The following is a 20,203-nucleotide window of genomic DNA, read 5'->3' on the forward strand; positions in this document are numbered from 1 at the left end:
CGGCCGTGTCCTGACACCGCCCGGCTGCCGCTGGGGACACGGGCAGGGCTCGTTCCCGGTGTGCAGCGCCAGCTCCCACCCCAAGCCCAGCGATTCCTGCAGTTATTTCTTTATTCCTTATTCTTTATTCCGCCTGGCCAAAGCAGGAGCTGGGGGTTCCCACAAAAGGCTCCCTGCTCATCATAACTTGGCGCTATTTATACTTTTTAACAAACAAGGGCATCAGCCTTCACTGATTGCTGATCACATAACTTCATTAATTTTTACATTTTATTAACTACAATGTACATCCAAGCCCTGCTCGCTGGGTGTATCCGGATCAGTCTCTTCCCTCCTTTGGAGCTGCTGCCCGTTTGAGTCAGTGACTCGGTGGCCGCAGCCTCCCACTGCCAGAATTCCCTTCCCCCAGGTACTGCTCATTCCCGCTGGTTCCCCTCCTGGTGGCTCCAACCCAGACATCCCATTCCTCTTGGGACTGTCCCCTGGATACCCTGTGGAGGCTCTGAGCCATTCCCAGTGTGCCTGTGTCCAGCCCTGTGTGACCTTTGCCATCGCGGCTCACGCTGGGCCCTCCTGCCAGCGCTGGCACAGCCCCGAGGCAGCCACAGCTCCTGCCCCGAGTGGCTGCAGAGCTGGGACGGGTGGGATGGGAGGTGACCCCACCTGGGAAAGTGTGTTTGGGGTGGGAGAGGTTCTCCTGCTGCAGCCAGAGCGTTCCCCGTGGCCTCCACCCCTCCTGTGTCTCACAGAGCGACACCAAATGCTCCCATTCCTCGTTAGAATGGCCCATCCCGGTGATCCCACTGGGGAATCTCCTCCGTGCCCAGCCCTGCAGCCCCACGCCCGCCTGGGCTCAGCACAGAGCAAAGGGCTCAGCCCCAAACGTGGGGTCCCCCCGGGGCTGTCGCTGCCCTGCAAACTCCAGGCAGGGCTTTGCCATCCCCGGGCAGCGCTTCCAGCCAGGCATGGGAAGAGTCTCTCCCGGTGCTGGTGGATCCCGGGCAGTCCTGGATACCCACGGAGGCTGCAGAGCTCCGTGGATGCTTGGAGGGTTGTGCTGGGCTTGGGGCCAGGGGGAAGCGGATCTGAGAGTGTTTCTGGTGAGCTTTGGAGCTCGGTGTTGGGTTTTGCCTGGGCTCAGAATTCCCACAGAATCTGCCCGTGCTACCACTGGTTTGCTGAGCCCCACGCTGCAGACAGGCCAGGGAGGTGTGAGAAACTCCAGACTGGCTGCCCTCCCCTCCAGCACCCCAAACTGGGACAGACTGGGTGGAGTGGGCTGGCTTTAAACTGCGGGAGGGGACCTCGAATGTCCCCAGGGGCAGCGCCCGCAGTCCCGGTCCTGGCACTGCCTCGCCCTCTCTCCACGGCACCAGGAGCGCTGATCTGATCTGATCTGATCTGATCTGATGTGATCGGAGCGCGGAGGGGACGATGGAGAGTGGAGCTGCCGCAGAGGTGGCCACAGCCCGGCCGGGGGTGGCCAGCGCGGGGAGGGGTCCCCGTGCCCGTGGGCGGCACACGAGGGGTGTCCCCACGGGAACTACGCGCTCTGGAAGCCCCACACTTCCAAGAGCTGCACCTGGAAGTTCTCCTGGCAGAGCGGGGGGTTGTCGAAGGTCTCGCAGCGCTCCGTGTGTCCCCAGAGCAGGCTGGCATCCAGGGACAGGGCTTGGCCTCCCCCTCCACCTGCAAGGGCGAGCGCAGGGTCGGAAGGAGCTCCCTGGACTGGAGGAAGAGGGGGCTGTCCTCTCCTCCCCTGACTTTAACCCGATATCCCGAACCGGGAGCTCTGTGCCTCTGGAGGCAGCTCCGGGTTTAACCCGGAGCGGGGCCCTTCCAGCGGGGCAGCGGCGGGCGGTGGGTGCCACCCTGGGGAGTCACCGATACCGATCCTTGAACGATAAGGGCCCTGTTACTGATAGCGAGCCCCCCTTACCGATAACGATCCTTTAACGATACCGATAACGATCCCTTTAACGATAACGAGCCCTGTTACTGATAGCGAGCCCCCTTACCGATACCGATCCCCCCTTACCGATACCGATCCCCCCTTACCGATCCCGATCCCCCCTTACCGATAACGATCCCGTCCCGGGAGCCGGACATGAACATGGAGGCAGTTTTGGAGGGCAGGAGGAAGTGCCTGATGGCCAGGAACGGGGACAGGCGGCCTCTCCTCTGCGGCGAGGGCACGGCGAGGTGGTTGGGGCTGGAGCTGCGGCTGTCCCGGGAGGAGCCGAGCCGGGATTCGGGAGCGGGGGAAGGCGAGCGCTGCCGGGAGCGCGGCACGGCCTTGGCCAGCTCCGGCTTCTTGATGAGCACCCACTCGTACCTCTCTGCCTCGGGGCGCACCTGGGCAGCGGGACACACCCGGTGAGCCCTGTCCCTGCCCCTGGAGCACCTCGCCACCGCGGTGGGAAGGTGCTGCTGCTGCTCAGGGGGCTGGGGCCAAGTGCTGCGTCCAGGTCTGGACCCGGGGCAGGGAAGGGACAGGGCGACCTGGCAGGACAGTCATGAAGGGACAGACCCAGACATAAACCGTGACTTACAGTGAACACAAAGCACTCCCCTGTCCCAAAAAAGCCCGATGTGGCACCGCTCTTCTTCCTTTCGCTCCAGTCGGAGGAGAGAAACGCCCCACACACCTTGGGAGAGAGCACAGGGAGCCGTCAGGGGATGGGCCGGGGGCAGAGGCAGCCCCGGGAGCGCCGGGCATCGCCCTGGGCTCAGCAGGGCAGGGGCTCTGCCCCTTCCCCCGGGAATCAGAGCCAAATCCTGCTGTGCCAGCTCCATCCTGCACTGCCCATCCCTGGTGCCCTGCACTGAGCCCACCCAGCCCAGCGCCCAAGGCTGACCCTGCTGCGGACACCCCTGACCTGACCGTGGCTGGAGGGGCCCTGCCGAGGGCTGGGAACTGCTGCCTGTCCTTGGCACAGCCAAGGGATAACAGGAGCTAAAACCTGTAGCAAACAAGGTTTTCTAGGGACCTTCCCTTGCCTGCACGAGGCCCTGGGGTGGCAGGTGTTTATCTCCACACCACTGAAGTGTCAGGCCTGGGACATCAGCACTGTTGGTCAGTAAATCTTTGGGAGGCCTGAACAATTCACAGAATTTTCCTCCACTGTGGGACGAAGAGTGGAGAGATAAATTAGGGGTTTATGAGGCACTCAGAGTCCCAGGGAAGAGCCCTGGCTCAGGGGCCTTTGCAGTTACCTCAGCAGGAACTGTCCTTATTTCTCCTCCTTTCCCTTGTGCGGCTGCTCGTGCAGTCAGGGAGAGAACCTTGCCTTTAGTGCTCTGAAAGCAAGTCCTGGCTCAGACAAAGCATCTGCTGACTTCAGGAGAGTCGGCTCAGCAAGGATTCATGAGTCAGTCTGTATTTGCAATTAAAGTCTCACTCGGGGCCTCTCTCCCTCTCGCCCACTCCTCCCGTTTCCCCCGGCACCCCGGCTGAGGTGTGTCCTGGGGGCCAGAGGTGCAGTTTGTTCTGTCCTGGGAGCTGGGACAGACCCGGGGCGGGGCAGGACAGGGACCACACAGCCCGTGGCTGCTCCAAGAAGTGCCAGTAGGGTCACCCACCCTGTCCCCTTCCCAGCCCTGCCTGGGACACGCTCACCTCCCCCTCGGTGGTTTTGATGAGCAGCACCGTGGGTTCGTAGCCTTCACAGCACGTGTAGAACCTGCAGAGATGGACACGGGGGTCAGGCTGGGGGCAGCTGGAGCCCTGGGCAGGGTGTGCTGGCTGTCCCTGGGCGCTCACAGCGTGCCTGGCACAGTGTGGCACACGGGGACATCCCTGCGTGGCACATCCACGGGCCCCGTGTGCCCCGGGCGGTGCCCAGGTGTTGGTGGCCATCTGGCCCAGCCTCTGCCCTCTCCCCTATGCCCCACTCAGGACCCTGAATCGAGCCCGGGAGGGTCCCCAGCAGCCCCTGGATGTGCCCTGGTCACCGTGTTTGCTCCTGTCTCCAGCACCAAGCCCTGCCCGGGTTTCTCCCCACGCCCGACCCGCCCGGCCCCGTGGGGCAGGGGAGGCTTCACCTCTGCAGGCTGCAGCCGTGCTCGGAGGTGGAGAAGAGCAGCAGCGGGGGGAAGAGGGAGAAGCGCTCGGGGATCCAGGACCAGACGAGGCGCATCTCCTGTGCCGTGACAGTGCTGGAGCTGAAGTTCTGCATGTCCACGGCCAGGTGGAAGGACGGCCTGCGAGGGGAGGGACATCAGGCCGGGCTGGGCCCCCTCTGCTTTTCGGGGCACAGCCCCCTGCGGCGGGGCTTGTCCTGCTCTTTGCACCGCGAGCTCTCTGCCGACATCCCCGGCTCCGGCTGTGCCGTGACCCCTGGCAGGGTCCCCGGAGGGGCTGGGAGGGCCCAGCACAGCCACAGCTGCGGGAGGTGCCTGGAGCTCCCCCCGGGCGTTCTCCACGGAACTCACATTTTGTCAGCTCAGCCCCAGGGCTGGGGAGCGCAGAGCTCTCCTCACCTGCTCTGCACCACGGTGATGCCCCTCTCCATCAGCGCCTTCCTGTTGGCCATCTGGAGAAGCCAGATCTCCTTGCGGGAGAACAGCCGGATGCCAAAGGCCCTCTCCAGGAGTTTGTCGACGGTCACGTGCTCGGCGATGTTCCTGACGAAAGCCTGCAGTTCTGCCTTGATGTCGGAGCCCTGCAGCCCGGCCGGGGTCACCGAGAGCCGGAACTGCTTCAGCAGGGCCAGCGCGATGCGGTACAGGACCTTCTGGCCCTCCAGCAGGAACACGTCCAGCACCCGCACGGCGTAGCCGAAGGGCAGCCCGGGAAAGAGCCACGACAGCCACTCCGAGTAGACCTCGAGGACGTTCTCGGCAGCGCCGGCTATGAGCTTGTGAGCTGCCGGGCAGTGCTTGTTGGCCAGGTCCCCGAAGGTCATGCAGGAGGCCTGGTGGGCCAGGAAGGACTGGTCGATGTAGCCGGCGTGGGGAGCGTTGCTGGCGATGAGGCGCGAGACGCTCTCGAAGCACTGGGCCTCGTCCTCGCTGTAGTGCAGCAGCAGCGCCGCCAGGGCCGGCAGGAGGGGGCTGTGGGTGATGTCGGGGAACAGGGCGCCCACACAGATGAGGATCTTCTTCAGGGCGGTGACCCCGTGCGGGCTGAGGCAGTAGGTGGGCATGGGGCAGCCCTCCAGGAACTCGGGCAGAGGGTGGGAGCTCACGCTGGGCTTCCCGAAGAGCCGGGCGGCCACGTCCCTGTACACGAGCGCGTCGGGGGTGACGAGGCGGCAGGAGACCTGCTGGATGAGCCGGGGGTAGAGCCGGGCCCGGCCCGCGTGGCTCCCGGCCCAGCAGCCTTCCCTCGCCAGCCTCTTCAGCTCCTTCGGGGGCCTGCTCAGGACGTCCCGCGGGATCTGCGCCGGCTGCTGCGGCTCCGGCATCTTGTCCCAATCCACGAACTGCCCACAGCCCAGGCAGGACGAGGTGTCGATGTCCCAGCTGTCAGCCTCGGACGTGACCACGATGGTGACTGGGCACGAGCCCGGCGCCTCTGTAGGACAAAGACCTTTTATTGAACACCTTTCACCGCCCCACCAACAGCGCTTCACCCTGGCTGAGGGCGCTCCGAAGTCTCACGGCCACGTCCTGGATTTCTTTATTCTCCCCTGCAAAGGGAAGGGTTCTGGGCTTTGCCCTCTCCCACTCCCGTCGGCTCAGGGCCCTGGTGAAGTGTGGGGCCAGGTTCCAAATGGGTGTCAGGGTTTCTTCTCCCACTGTGAGGGGCTTTTCAGCCCTCCAAAAGCTCCGGACTTCCCAGCCTGTGACCTGCTGAGAGGGAGGTGCAGAGGGCAGGGACACGGTCCCTGTGCCCCGGGGATGACCATGGGACATTGTCACACCTCCCAGGAGGACGAGCAGCCCTGTCCCAGCCCAGCTCTGCAGGGACCAGGAGGGACCCCACGGGCAGGGGGGTCCCAAGCAATGCTGAGGCTGAGAGGGACCATTTCCATCGTGTCCCCTCCCAAGGACAGCACGGGGCAGGAGGGTCCTGTCCGTGTCTGGCAGCCCAGACCAGGCTGCTCTGAGCCCAGCAGAGCAGGCAAAGCCGCCCTCGGGTGTTTGCCCTCCTCTTGGGCCTCCTGCCGAAGTCTTCCGGCCCTCCGGCCCCTCGGGTGTCAGAGGAGGAGGGAGCAGAAGCTGCTGCAGCCGAGGGGCTCGCCGGGGGTGCGGGGCCGGTCTGTGGGGGCAGAGGGTCCCCGTTCCCCACGTGCCCCCGTGCACTGGAGGGACCCTGTCCGGGGACGCAGCGGGGGCTGCTGAGCCCCTGAGAAGCCCCCTGGGGACAGCAGGGGACCCTCGGGGGAGGCTCCCGCTCACAGCCCCGTGCCGGGCTCGGGCAGCCGCCAGCCCGGCGCTGGGAAGAGCAGAGCCTGAGCTCCTCCTAGAGAGACGGGAGCGGCATTTCCCCGGGGCCGCTGGAGAGCTCGATCCAAACCCTGCAGGGACACGGGAGCCGTCCCCGCGTGGGGAGCTCTGCTGGGCACTGACTATCGGGCAGGGATAAAGGCAATTAGCGCACTCATTAACTCTCGGATGTTTTTATCGTGGATGCGCTCAGTTGCCGGGGGAGCCAAGGATGGATTCGCACTGAGCCAAGGGGACACGGGGGGACAGCACGTGGTGGCCCATCGGGACGGTCCTGACGCCCGGGCTGGCTCCGGCTCCGGCTCTCCAGCTCAGCTGGGCGCTTGCCCAAGGCCAGCAGGATCGGGCTGAGTCTGGCTCAGGGCAGGAGCTGTTGGATGCGGGGCTGCTCGGCCCCGCTCCCTGCCCTGGGCACAGCCTGACCCGAGCACAGTCACGGGGGCTCCTGGCCACAGAACCAACACCGGGGGTGAGTCAGGGGCTGTTTGCACCCCACGATCCCCAAATTCAGCTCGTCCCCTCCCCAGGGTGCTGCCCTGCCCGGGTACCGAGGAGCATCAGCCCGAGCCCGCCCGACCGCCGGCGCCCCGGCCCCGGGTGCTGAATGGAGGCTCCCGCTCTGCCCGCCCCGGGACGAGCCGGGGGGCTCGGGTCAGGAATTTGGGTCTGCCCCAGCCCCTCCGCTCTGCCGGCCGGGTCCCGGCACGGGCGGGTCCCGCTCGGCGCACTCACCTCGCCCGGTGCCCGCGTCCTCGCCCGCGGCCGGCTCGGCCATGGGGAAGGCGCCGGCCGCGCCCCCGGGGCAGCGGGGCAGGCTGAGCCCCACCTGCAGCATGTGCCAGCTCGGCCACCCCTGCCGGGCCCCCTCCGGCCCCGTCACCTGCCCGCGCTTTTAAGGTGAGGGCACCGGGCTTTGTTTGGGGTAAATACAGCGAGGGGTGGAGCAGCTCCGCGCCCGCATCGCCCCTTCCTGCCCCAATTCCGCTCCGAGCCCGGGCGGGGGGGGGCTGTAAACACCCCGTAGGCTGCGATACCATCAAACAGCAGCACGAGCACTAAACGAATCCTTTATTTTCCCGAGGATAACCTTCACGTTCCCGCTCCGGGGTTCGCTCCCTTCGCAGGAGCTGCTGCGGGGCTCCGGCCATGGCCCGTCCTTGAGCAGGGAACCCCCGGCACAGCGAGCGGGGCTGGCAGCGCTTCCCGCTGCGGGGCCCGGGGAGCCGGGAGAGGAGCTGGGAGCAGCAGGGCCGGGAGCCGGGGCCAGGCGGACACCGGGGCCGCGGGGAGCAGCGACCCCCGGCTGCCCCCGCCGTGTGCGCCCTCGGGCGCTGCCCGGCGCCGGGGCCGGGGCTGCTGCAGCACAACCGCGGGGAAATTCGGGGCGATGCGGCCCCGCGGCCCCGGCTGCCGGCGGAGCTCAGGCTGCGGCTGCTGCGGGCACGGCCGCGGGGCTCCGGCGTTCCCAGCCTGCCCCCGGGAATGGTTGGTATCGATTGATTTTAGCCTCCAAACGCGCTGCAGAGCTGCAAACCGAGCGTTGTATTCACGGGCAGAAGAGCCGAGCTGGAGGAAAAGCAGCCTCCAGCAGCTGGGAGAGGCTCCCAGGCCGGCGGCCCGGGCCGACGCTGCTGCCGCAGAGCTCTCAGCTCAGGCTGCGCTCAGCGGGCATTTTTATAGGCACCGGAACGTGCGAAAGGATTTTTATTTGCCTTTGAAAGTCGGATTGTTTCTGTTGTGATAAGAGCAGCCGCAGGTTGCTCCTGACCGGCCTCCCTGCCCGCAGGCCCGTCTGCCCCGCAGCACATCCCCGAGCATCCGCTGGCACCGCGGGCCTGGGGCATCTCCCAGCAAGTCTCCCTGCGGACCCTTTCCTCTTCCTCACCTTCCCGTGTGTGCCAGGATTCCTTGGGAGCAGCTCGGCTGTCCCGGCGCCCCTCCCCGCCTTTGCTCCTGGCAAGCTGGGAGCCCAGGGAGTGGGGGCGAGGGGCTGTGTCAGCAAAGATCCCCGGGGCTGTGCCGGGTGGGAGGGAGGCGAGGGGGTCTCCTAGTGGGAATTATCCTTATCCTTATCTCCTTATCCTTATCCGCCCCCGGAGCCCGCCGGGGCGCCTGATGGGCGGCTCTGCTCCACAGGCTGCTCCCGAAGGGGCAGTGATGGCCCCAGCCCCGCTCCTGGGGCCCGCGGGTCCCCACACCGCACCCCGCTCTGCTTCCCGGTGCCAAGGGGCCGCTCGTTCTCTCTCCAGCTCCCAGCCTTTGCCCAACTCTGCCAGCAGCGGCTCCCGCTGCCTTTCCCCGGCCCCTGGCAGCCGCCTTATCCTCGTTTGCCTTTTCCAGGACAGCGGACGCCTCTTCCTGCCAGCCCGACGCAGCTCTGAAACCTCCGGCAGCCGCTCCGGAGATGGGAGATGGGAGATGGAAGCGAATTAGGGACAGGGCGAAAGGAAATGTCGCTTCATGCGTTTTTAATGGCGTAAAAATGAAATATGTAGAGGCCGTGGGGCTCCGGCTGAGCAGCGCAGCCAAGGCCATGAATGTTTGATGGCCGCGGCTGCGGGAGCATCTCCGGGTGTGCGGAGAGCCGGGCCGGGGGGACAGAGCCCACCCCGGGGGGCTGCCGGGGCCGGCGGGCGGCTCCGAGCCCCTCAGGGCGCTGCTGGCACTGGGTCCTCGTGGGCAGGAGCGGGACGTGTCCCTGCTGCCCACCCCAGCGTGTCCCCAGCCCTGCCCAGCCTAGGGACAGCAGACGGGAACCGAGGGGTGCCCGGGGTGCTCAGCGCCTCCCCAAAGCCGCCCCGGCGTTGGGGACTGGATCGGGGCTGGTCCCCAATGCTCGTGGGGCTCCTCTCGCTCCGCGTTCGGCAGCCCCGGCCCCGGGGCACCGCCGGGAGCAGCGCGGGGATCGGTCCCCGGCGACGGGAACGTGCTGACGAGGATGCGCTCGTTGTCGTTATCATTATCGTTATCAATACCGTTATCACTACTGTTATCATTGTCCTTATTCCTATTGTAATGATTGCCGCTATCATTGCCCTTATCACTATCGATATCAACACGCCCCAGCGGTGCCGCAGCAGCCCCGCGTCACGAGGGCGATAAAGCCTCGCTGGCAGCGCCCCAAGGCTGCTCCTCAGGCACCCGGGTTGTGCCCGATTTGCGTCACCGATCGCACCCAAAAACAAAAGGAGAGGTCAAATCCTGGCGGATCAGGAGTGGGAAGGGCTTGGACGGAGCTGCTGCGGGAGCGAGGGGCTGCGCCCACCCGCCGGTGACTGCAGCCGAAACAGCGACAGTGCCAGGAGCGCCAGTGTCACCCGGGAGAGGGGGAACGGGAACACCGGCGTGGGCAGGGAGGGCAGGGACTGTCACTGGAGACGGGCAGAGACAGGGCACAGGGCTGGGCATTTGGAGAAGGAAGCGGTGCCACTGCTCAGGGTTGGGTTCATGTGGCATCAGGGAGGGGTGCGGTCAGCTCTGGCTCTGTGCTGTGCACATCTGCACATGTCTGCACCTTGTACCGCGCACCTCCACACCCTGAACATCTGCATCTCTGCACCTTGTACTGCAAACCTCCGTACCCGCCCCTCTATGCACCGAACCTCTGCACCCTGAACACCCGCACACCCCGAACATCTGCATCTCTGTACCTGCACCCCTGCACGCATCTGCACCTCTGGCCCCTGCCCCTCTGCCCCCGGTACCGCACACCAGAACCGCCGCAGCACCGGGCACCCCGCTCCCTGCACTGCTGCAGCGCTGCGGCCGGCGCCCCTCTCCCGGCCCCGTTCCCCGGTACCTCTCTCCCCTCTCTCCCCTCTCCATCTCTCCCCTCTCTCCCATTTCCTTCTCTCGCTTCCCTCTCGCCTCCGTCCCCTCCCGGCGCCTGCGCGCGCCGCGTCCGGGCGGATCCGGCGGAAGCTCCGGGAAGGTTCCGGGGCCGCGATGGCTCCGGACCCCTGGTGAGCGCCGGGCCGGGCCGGGGGCTGCGGGCCGGGACCGGGCTGGGACCGACCCTGCCGGGGCTGCGGAGCCTGCGGGGCCCGGCACGGGCGGGGCGGGAGCGGGGCCGGGCAGCGCCGCGGTGGGGGGGTTGTGCCGCTTTAGAACCCGTCCCGGGGTGGTGCCTTCCCCTGCCGGGGCTTCCCCAAAACCCATCCCGGGGCTTTCCCCAAAACCCATCCCGGGGCTGTGCCTTCCCTTCCCGGGGCCCTTTCCCAAAGCCCATCCCAGGCTCTGTGTCTGTGTTTTCGGGGTGCTGTGCCTTCCCCTCCCGGGCCCTTTCCCGAGGCCGGTCCGGCGGGTCCCGGCCGATCGCAGGGTCCCGGCTCCGTCCCGCGGCCCCGGCGGGTCCCGGCTCCGTCCCGGAGTCCCGGCGGGTCCCGGCTCCGTCCCGCGGGCCCGGCGGGTCCCGGCTCCGTCCCGCGGGCCCGGCGGGTCCCGGCTCCGTCCCGCGGGCCCGGGCTCAGCCGCTGCCGTCCCCCCAGGCTGCCGCTGCTCGCCGCCGCTCGCCAGCTCGCCCAGGACATCGCCGAGAAGATCCAGGAGCGGAACCGCTGCCAGCGGAGCGGGGAGAGCTCGGCCAAGGTGCCCCGGCGGGGAGCGGGTTCGGCGGGGTTTGGGGCTGAGCTGTGCCGGACACGGGCTGAGTTTAAATGTGCCGGGGTCAGACGGGCCCGGAATTCCCGGGATATGGGGCAGAGGGAGGCAGGAGCTGCGGAAGGGGCGGGTCAGGGCCGGGGCTGTGTCGCTGTCGCTGCCGGGACCCGCTCGGGAAGGTTGGGTTCCGTGGCAGGAACCCAGCGCCGATGTCTGTCCCTTAAGGTGTCTGTAAAGGAACGGAGAACGCAGTTTCCGAATGAACAGTGGCTTTTCAGTGTCACAGACCCTGTCTGGGCTTAGCAGCCGTGAATCTCTGCGTGCAGCAAGGCTGGTTTAAGGCAGGAGGTGTGGCAGTGCTGGGCACACAGAAGCTCAGGGATGTTGGGATGGAGCTGTCCCGGAGGCTCAGGGATGTTGGGATGGAGCTGTCCGGAGGCTCAGGGATGCTTGGGGTGGAGCTGTCCCGGAGGCTCAGGGATGTTCGGATGGAGCTGTCCCGGAGGCTCAGGGATGTTGGGATGGAGCTGTCCCGGAGGCTCAGGGATGTTGGGATGGAGCTGTCCGGAGGCTCAGGGATGTTGGGATGGAGCTGTCCGGAGGCTCAGGGATGCTTGGGGTGGAGCTGTCCGGAGGCTCAGGGATGCTTGGGGTGGAGCTGTCCCGGAGGCTCAGGGATGTTCGGATGGAGCTGTCCGGAGGCTCAGGGATGTTCGGATGGAGCTGTCCCGGAGGCTCAGGGATGTTGGGATGGAGCTGTCCGGAGGCTCAGGGATGTTGGGATGGAGCTGTCCCGGAGGCTCAGGGATGTTGGGATGGAGCTGTCCCGGAGGCTCAGGGATGCTTGGGGTGGAGCTGTCCCGGAGGCTCAGGGATGTTGGGATGGAGCTGTCCGGAGGCTCAGGGATGTTGGGATGCTCCACAGCTGCTCTGTGCCCTCTCTGTGAACAGGGAACAGATATTTCTCCCCCAGGGCTGGCTCTTGCCTTCTTCAGTTGCTGCAGATCAGAGGGAATAGGAGTTTTGCAGCCTTGTTTTAGGTGCATTTCTAACAAAATGCAAGCTCAGAGTTAAATAGGAATGAGAAGCAGCAGCTGGAGCTTACCCAGGAATGTCGTGTTCCCCACGTTTTTCACACTTCCTGTTTAAGAAATAAAGGTTTTCATGATGCTGCTTTCCCGGGGGCTAAAAGCCTCGTCCTTTCCTTCAGGAGGAGGTTGGAGCCATTAACTGCTCCCTTGGCTGTGTTCAGATGAAAATTGCTGCAAGCCCTTGAACTGGTCTTTTATAATAATTGGCATAATTAAAGCCCCACTGGTTGTTCTCGCCCCTCTCTATATCAGGGGTGTGATGCAATGCCTGATCACTGGATCTGCAGGGTCACTCACTTTGCTGAGAGCTGTTCAAATCAAATGTCATTTTTGAAATGTTTCCTCGGAAGAAATGCTGAGGAAAAGTGGGCAGGCTGTGCACAATAATCAGTGCTGCTGAATGGGTGACTCAGTTCAGCAGGAATTGAGAAGGGGTCTCAGGAGGCCCAAATCAGTGGGATTTGAGGGCAGTGTTTTCTCTGGCTTTGGGGTGTTTGGAGGTGCAGATTAAACTCCTGCTTTCAGGATGGTGAAGTATCCGAAATTGTACAGATACACCTGAACCACAGCAGACCAATAAAAGATTGCTGCTCAATCTGTCGGTATTTATAGAGGGCAAAGTTCTCTATTGCCATCAGTGCCACCTCTGACGAGTCCAAAGCCCCAATGAAACGTGGTGCTGGTGTTGTTGGGAGCCTTTCTGGGGCTGGAGCTCTCCGGGGTTGTGTTTTATGGAAACATTGCACGGCTGACTGACTTCTCCATAAAATCATTTGTTCCATGCCCTGTGTTTTCCAGTTTCCTTTAATCCATTAACAGGTAAAGAGGAATATTTGGCAGTGTTTGATTCTACTCTAAACAAGTTTCCAACAACGAGAGAGGTGTTTTCATAACAGAAATGCCTGTTGAGAAATCCACGGCTGAGCAGTCGTGTGTCCTGTGCCTCCTGAGTGCTGTAATGCAGGAAAATGTCTTTGTACAATGTTGGCCTGTTGGGGAGAATGTAAACAGGGTTTTATTTTTGTAGTATTTTGCCATTAGCATGGATGACAAATTTCTTGCTTGTTGCTGAGCCAAAAATAGAGCACAAAATCTAAAATGGAAAAATAAACTGTGAGGAAAGATTAGAATCCAGCACTTACCATCTGTGAACTCTGCTCTATTAAGCTGATCATAAAACTTCCACTGGTTTCTTTTCTTTCTTCTTTTCTTCTTTCTTTATTTTCTGTAAAGGAGGTGAAATCTTTTGTTCTCTCACTGCAGTTTCTGACCAGGTGTCTGCATCTGGTGACTTTTTGGCCGTGTCACCTTTGTGCTCTGTTGCTGTTCTGGGTCAGTCTAATGCAGCATTCTCCACCTGGACCTGAGAACAAATGAAAAGACCTTTAATTACCTGATTGCAGAGCTGGAGGCCACGCAGAGGCTTCAGCATTCCTAAAAGCACTGATCCCCCATCCTGGTTTGGATCTGTTGCCATGGTGGTCTCGGGCTGCTTTGGGTCCAGAGGAGGATTTTGGCTGCCTCAGCCTGGGTGCCTCTGCTCTGTGTTGTATTTGGTGGTGTTTGAGAGCAAACCTCACTGAGCCAGAGAGGTTCCATCTTTGGAGGCTCTGCTGCTCCATCCCTGAGCAGACACCCAGGGCGGTGTGGCCGTGCAGGGTCTGGCAGCACGGGGACCCTGCAGGGAGCTGCTGCTGCCTCTGTGTCTCCAGGAAAGCAGGACTGAGGGTGGAAGCAGATACTCTGCTGTGTTCCCAGTTCCCCACGGAGCAGCTGGGGTTGCTGCCCATTGTGAGCCACAGCAGGGCTGGGAGCTTGTAAACAAGAGGCACAGCAAGTCTTAATTAGGATGACTTGCATTGTTGATTGCAGTTGGAGTGTTTTTTCTACATGACTGGAATGAAAAGAAATAACATTTGAGGAGGAGAAACTCGGAGGATAATATGAGTTTGACATGGGAAGGGGTGGGAGAAAACAGGAGGATTCCTGCAAGCCTGGGGTTTGCTTGCAGCAGGGAAGAATGAATTACATTTTTAGTGAGAACAGACACATCTGGATCTTGGGCAGGTCAGTGGTGAGAAAGGATTGGGTGCTGCTGAGAAAGGAAGGGGAACAATCTGAATTTCTCTGGGGTCTTAAGTTTCAAGTCTGGAGGAGTTCAGTGCAGGGAATGTGTGAACCTGTAGCAACCTTCCCTCTGATCCTGGGAGCTGGGAAAGAAACCCGGTGGCCAAAGAAGCTGGTGCCTGTATTTGTATTAAACATCAGAGGAGAGAGCTGGAAAATTATCTGGAAAATATTAAAATGTGCTGAAATGTTTTGCCCATATAAAGAAGTGTGTTTATAAAGACTTGAAAGACAGCTTTCCATATTCAACAGCGTTAATGCCTCAGAACTGTGCTTGTGAAACTCTTCCATTGTTTTGTAAGCAGCCTGAAGCGACTTGTGGCTCTGAGCAGCTCCGGGGCTGCAGTGGAGCCCTTCACACCTGTGCAGTGAGAGTTAAATACATTGCCATGAAGTGGGGTGAAATGTCATGCAAATACAGCAGGCCAGGACAGCGACCATCTCTGTGTCTCCCCAGGTCAATGTGGCCATCAGATCCTCGCTGCAGAGTCTCAGGGAGAAGATCGAGGAGCTGCGGGAGCTGCTGCTGCGGGCGGTGTCGATGCGCCAGATGTATCTGTGTGAGCAGCACCTCTGGGCTCTGGGGCACGGTGGAAAATGTGCTCTCATTCCTCTGCCACGCACTCTGGGCTTTCCCCTCGTGCCCTTTGCAGACGTTGTCACCTGAACTTTCTCTGTTGTTGTTTTCACGGCAGCTGCAGTGCAGGAAGGGCTGGGCACCCCTGGGGCGGTGGGAGGGAGCCTGGCTCTGGTCACCTCTGTGTCACCATCCTTAGCAGCACGGTCTGAGAGGAGCTTAACGAAATGGCCGAGCCACCTCTGAGCTGCCTGAGCTGCTGGGGTGTGAGCAAGGTCACTTGTCCAGCGCTAAACTGGCCAGGTGACAGTTTCTCTTGCTAAAAGGAAGGAGGAAGCTTTGTTCAGGCTGTGGGCAGGGCTGGGGTATCCTGACTTTGGCTGACTTGAAAACAACAGATTGATGTCAAAGTGCTGCAAAATACGCCTTGGGAAGAAATCACAGATTCTCTGCTAGGAGTGTTGCCCCATGGCTTGGCTTGGATATGCTGGGAGAGGCTGGTTAAGGAGTCACAGGTATGTCCATCGCCCTGAGGGTATCCAGGAGCAATCTGGTTTGAGGGAGGAATGTTTAATGTCAGCCTAGCACAGCAGAAATCCCTCCTGAGCCCTTGGGTTCTGTGCTGATGGCCAGGGCTGGAACTCCCTGCCCAGTGGGTGCTGGAGCAGGCCAGTGCTGCTGCTATGGCAGAAAGCACACGCAGACCGGCTCAGGCACTGCTGAACCCACTCAGCAGTACTTGGGGCAGAGTTAGAAGCCCTTCAGGATGTCACTAAGGTTAATCTAAAAAAGCACTCCCAGGTCCCCTGTGGAAGCCACAGCTCTTGTTCCTCTGCTCACCAGTGGCTGTCGGGGTGCTCTGCTCATGAACTGCAAGTGGAAACAGATGCTCAAAGGAAAATTCTGGGTTTTCTCTTCATCACTGGCTGGGAGCTGCTCCCCTGGTCTGTGTGAGGAGCCTCCAGTGAAGGGAGATGAGAAATACCCCGCTGATTTTAAAGGCTCTGTTCTGTTTGGCCCTGCCCTGTTGGTGTAATTTGGAGCTCTTGTAAGAAATCTCATCCTTCCCTGAGCTTAACCTGTGCAGTACTGTTACACTGTCAGTGCTGGAGACCAGCAAATAAACAAAACATGGCTTTGGTTGGATTTTGCAGGGGGAAATGCTCTTCTTAGTGCTAATTTGGCAGTAAATGTCCTTCCAGTCCTCTCATTACTTTGAGGTGATGACATAAAGATCATTCTGTGGCCACTGTATGAAACCTTTTGTTAGAAATATGTAAAGAGCAGAAACACACTTAGAATAACAGCAGATTTCATCCAGAAAAATGTGAACAATCCTCTTGGAGCCTTTTTTTGGTGTTAAAATTTTTCATTTTGGTGATCAGGAAGTCTGATTTATTTTAAGAATGTATAACAGGTATTACTTTATGTAATGAAATGAAAGCTTTTTGAGTTTGGTCCTTAACCCAGAGCCATCAGCACGCAGCTGGAGGGAGACAGGAGGCAGAATTTGGTGGACAACCTCCTCACACGGCACAAACAGCTCGAGGCATCCTACAGGAACGAAGGCCCGGAGCCAGACATGACCAGGTATGGCACTGTCCCCTCAAAACCCAACAGGATCTGAGCTTTGGGTGTATCTGAGGTAATCCCTGAGCTCATTTGCCCCTGCAGGTAGCAAAGGGAGTTTCATTTGCCTAGAAATGCTGTGTTTCTGTCAGGGACAGTCGTTCCTGGCAGTTCTCCGTGGGTGGTGCCTGTTGGGCACAGGCACTGGTTTTGGTGACACTCAGAGTCCAGCTGGTGCAGTTCCCTGCCTTCCCTGTGTGTTTGTGCTTGGTGAGGGTCTCTCCAGGGAGGAGGTGCAGGGGTTGGGTTCAGTGCTTCTGTTCTCTGGGGTGCTGCCCTTGTTGCCCAAAGCAGCTGGGGCTGCCCCTGGATCCCTGGCAGTGCCCAAGGCCAGGCTGGACATTGGGGCTTGGAGCAGCCTGGGACAGTGGGAGGTGTCCCTGCCCATGGCAGGGGTGGGAATGGGATGAACTTTGAGGTCCCTTCCAACCCAACCCAGTCTGTGACATGTGGTTGTGATTTTTTCAGTCATCTTTACATAACCAGACATCAGGGCAGCACCTGCTGCAGGTGATAAACCTCCAGACTGTGGCTGAACCCAAACAGTTGCTCTAGGTTTGGATTCTCCAGAGCTCAGTGCACATCCAGTTGTTGTGTTGGCTCTTAAATCTATCCCTGAGTCACCCAAAATGTGTAAAACAGTGAGTGGGTGAAATGTCTATGGGTCTGTGACATGGGACTCTTGTGTGTCGCCTGCTCTGAGCAGTCCTTGAGCTGGAGTGGCCTCTGTGGCCATCCCTGCTGTGGCAGGGCAGTGCTGGCAAGGTGCTGCTTCAGGGATTCAGCAAACAGGAGGAAAATATCAAAGTCCCCTGATAATTTCAAGCCCCATTAGAAATGATCAGGGAATCCAGTATTTTCCAGCAGAAGATAACATCAGAGAGTATTTATTTGCTGGTGTTGCAAGGCTTGGTGTTTTGTAGTTCTCTTTTAACCTCTGTTATTAAAAATGGATAAAACTATGCCAAATATTCTGTCTGGTGAACTCCCACCCCTTCCCTATTGTCCGTGTGGGTCTGGTTTTCAGGGGTGCAGGCAGAGACAACTCAGGGCCTGAATCTTGTGCCAGTGAATCCAAATTCCCTCTCTTGCCTGAGCCTGGGCTCTGTGGGTCTGTAGGGAAGGGGCTTGGAGGGGGCTTGGAGGGATCTTGGGAGGACCCTGGAGGGATCTTGGAGGGACCTTGGAGGGATCTTGGAGGGACCTTGGAGGGATCTTGGCAGGAGCTTGGCAGGGGCTGGTCTCAGGCCCGGAGCCCCCAGGGTCTGTAGGGCTCAGCTGCCATTCCCAGCTCGGGGTCCCTCTGAAATCCTTGCTGAGTCCTGGCCCAGCTTTGGGATTCTGGAGGTGGCAGAGCCCACCCTGGAATGTGCCTGGAGCTGACACTCAGCTTGTCCTGCATTAGAAAAATCGGCGCCTGGAGTTTGATGAAGCTGAGCAGTGACACTTCCCTGGTTTGTGCTGCTTTTCCATATCTAATCCAGCCCTGATGTGACAGCCCACGTCGGCCAGGTCCTGTTCTTGCAGCAGCCCTTCCTTTCATTAACCTTCCTGCACCACTGATCACAAATTTATTGTCCCAGGGCCTGGGGCTGGGAGGGTTTCCCTGGAATTAATCTGGTTTACGTTTGGTCACCACTCAGTGAGTTTCACCTCCTTTGAAAGCTGCTCTGAAGCCGTTTCTGGGGCGCAGGGCTGTGGTTTAATGCTCTCAGGGTTGATCCCAAGTGACAACTGCGGGCAGGACGCTCCGTGGCTTGGGGACGGCATTCCTGCCCCTTCCGGCCCCTTCCGGCCTTAATTAAGATGCCGCTGGAATTTTCCAGGGAAAGGTTGTGCTGTTTGCGTGACTCCCCGTGAGCAGGGCCAGTCAGATTTCCTTTAATTGGGTTTTAATCACAATTTCAGCATCTTCTGCCCCCTTTTCTCCTTGGGAGAGACCTGTGTGGGTTGTGAGGGCCATTAATGGGGCAGGATTCCCAGGGTTTCACTCCATTCCAAAGGCAGGGGTGGAAAAGCAGCCAGGAATGCTGACTTTCTGGATATCACATGTCAAACTTTTAGAGTATTTAAACATTCATGGAGACAGAGGAATGGGAATGTTCCTGCTCCTGTCTGACCAGGTCTCAGGCTGGAGAGGTCTGTTACCAGTCACCAGAGAATCAATAAATTAACTGGCCTTCCTTGATTTCTCTTGGAATTCCTCAAAAATAGAAACAGCTTCTGGTATCTGTGAGACACAAAGCACCTTCGGTGAGAGCTACCCCAGGTACATTTCAGAAGAGTCCATATTCTTTTTTCTCTTCAGTGTGGCTCACCATTTTTCGTGGTTGAACACTTTCCTGTCAGATGTAAAGTATTTCAGCCTTGATCCGAACAGGAATTTTTCCAATGCCAACCAGGCTTCAATCCATGAGTGCCCCCTTCAATCCATGAGCCATCAGGTGTCAAATGCTTTTGGGAATCTGGCTGTTGTTTGTGGGGGGCAAATGCTCTTTAGGAAATAAGATCAACAATGGTTGTTCAGGTGCCTGTAAAACTCCTTCCTGGTGTCCTTCCTCCCTCCCAGTTCCTGCTGGAGCCCCCTGGCTGCAGCTGGAGTGTCCTGAGCTGGGATGGGATTGGCCTCAGCTCTGGGAGGTGATAGGAAGGGTGGGAGAAGAGGGAATTGTCCATCCAGGAGAACCCCTGAGAGCTGAGTCCCAGGATCAGATCTAGGGATGGGCTGGGGTTTTCCAGGATTAATGTGCCTTTGGCTGTGTGGTCATGAACCAGCGTGGTCAGGATTGTCCAACACTCTCCTCAGGCAGCACATGCAGCTTCCAGTCCTTGAAGCAGTGGGACCAGTGAACCCAGCCACAGGGAAGTGGTGTCGAGAGCAACATGGAATTTCCTGGAATGTGGGAACAGCAGTTCTTGTGCTGCTGGGGCTGCAAGTCCTCTGCCAGCTGCAGGGAGTGCTGGAGGCTTCCCATCAGGAGCAGTTCTCGTGGGGAAATATCCACCTGGGATGGTACCTGGAGGGGATTGGGAAGTGCCTGTGCTCTTGCGGCCTCTCATGGGTTTTTGGAGGGATAGAGAGCGCTTTTATTTTGCATGGTAAAATTATATTTGTTTTATTTATTAGCTTGGAGCTTCCTAAAAATACAGTGTGAGCACTGTAAGTGAGAGAATGCCCCAATCCTTCCTCACCCCTGTGGAGAGTGACCTGTGAAGCCAGGCTGGGGCTTCAAAGAGCCTCACTGTAGTTAAGGGAATGTTCAAGTGATCATCCACCCAGCTGTCATATGACCCAGGTTTGTTTAAGACTCAGTCTTGCTGATCAGTCTTCTAAAGCCCTAAGCCTCGATGTGTGGCCTTGGCCTAAAGTAAGTGCTGCTTGAGTAATCTAAGTTACTTGGGAGGTGTTATAAGAATTATCAGTGAAACAATAAGATAAGCCCTCCCTTGTTAGGCAGTGACATAGCTCCCTGATTTTAAACCCCATCACCTTTTATACTTGGGCGCATTGCTGAGCCCTGTAATTAGTTAAATCTGCTCCTATAATCAAAAGCTATCCCCACACTCCAGTGCTCTGTGACGGCTTCCAAGATTTGCCTGATTAACCTGGCGGAGGCAGTGGGTGGCTAATTGGATAAGCTTTAATCTTCACACCACCGAGGCGAGGCAGGGCAGGATCAGAGGAAGGAGGAAGTTGTGCTGCCTTGTGTGGGAAGGTAGTTACCAAACATGTCACAAAGATTATTGTAACGAGCAGACCACTTGTCATGACCCAGCCTACAAGAGC

General features: G+C 59.7%; 2 protein-coding genes across 6 annotated transcripts in view; one reads left to right on the top strand and one right to left on the bottom strand.

Moving 5' to 3' along the window:
- Positions 1–1,455: 1,455 nt before the first annotated feature.
- LOC138119921 (TBC1 domain family member 24-like) lies at positions 1,456–7,263 on the bottom strand. Its single transcript, XM_069032213.1, has 7 exons — positions 7,126–7,263; positions 4,483–5,518; positions 4,045–4,203; positions 3,620–3,683; positions 2,553–2,648; positions 2,079–2,355; positions 1,456–1,689 (listed from the first exon to the last, which is right to left on the bottom strand). Exons 1-7 carry the CDS (start codon positions 7,226–7,228, stop codon positions 1,544–1,546), a joined length of 1,881 nt encoding a protein of 626 aa, XP_068888314.1. The 5' UTR covers positions 7,229–7,263; the 3' UTR covers positions 1,456–1,543.
- Positions 7,264–8,713: 1,450 nt separating this feature from the next.
- STX8 (syntaxin 8) overlaps positions 8,714–20,203 on the top strand; it is an 89,737-nt gene continuing 78,247 nt past the window's right edge. The window contains exons 1-4 of one of the 5 annotated variants that reach the window (XM_069032216.1): positions 8,714–10,355; positions 10,881–10,980; positions 14,668–14,762; positions 16,267–16,377. In XM_069032216.1, the coding sequence (XP_068888317.1) occupies positions 10,339–10,355; positions 10,881–10,980; positions 14,668–14,762; positions 16,267–16,377 (323 nt within the window). In that variant the 5' untranslated portion in view covers positions 8,714–10,338. The remainder of the gene's footprint in view (positions 10,356–10,880; positions 10,981–14,667; positions 14,763–16,266; positions 16,378–20,203) is intronic. The other 4 variants (XM_069032215.1, XM_069032218.1, XM_069032217.1 and 1 more) reach the window with 4 other exon arrangements.

The sequence above is a fragment of the Aphelocoma coerulescens genome, chromosome 18 (genome assembly GCF_041296385.1).
Source record: "Aphelocoma coerulescens isolate FSJ_1873_10779 chromosome 18, UR_Acoe_1.0, whole genome shotgun sequence".
NCBI classification, from domain to species: Eukaryota; Metazoa; Chordata; class Aves; order Passeriformes; family Corvidae; genus Aphelocoma; species Aphelocoma coerulescens.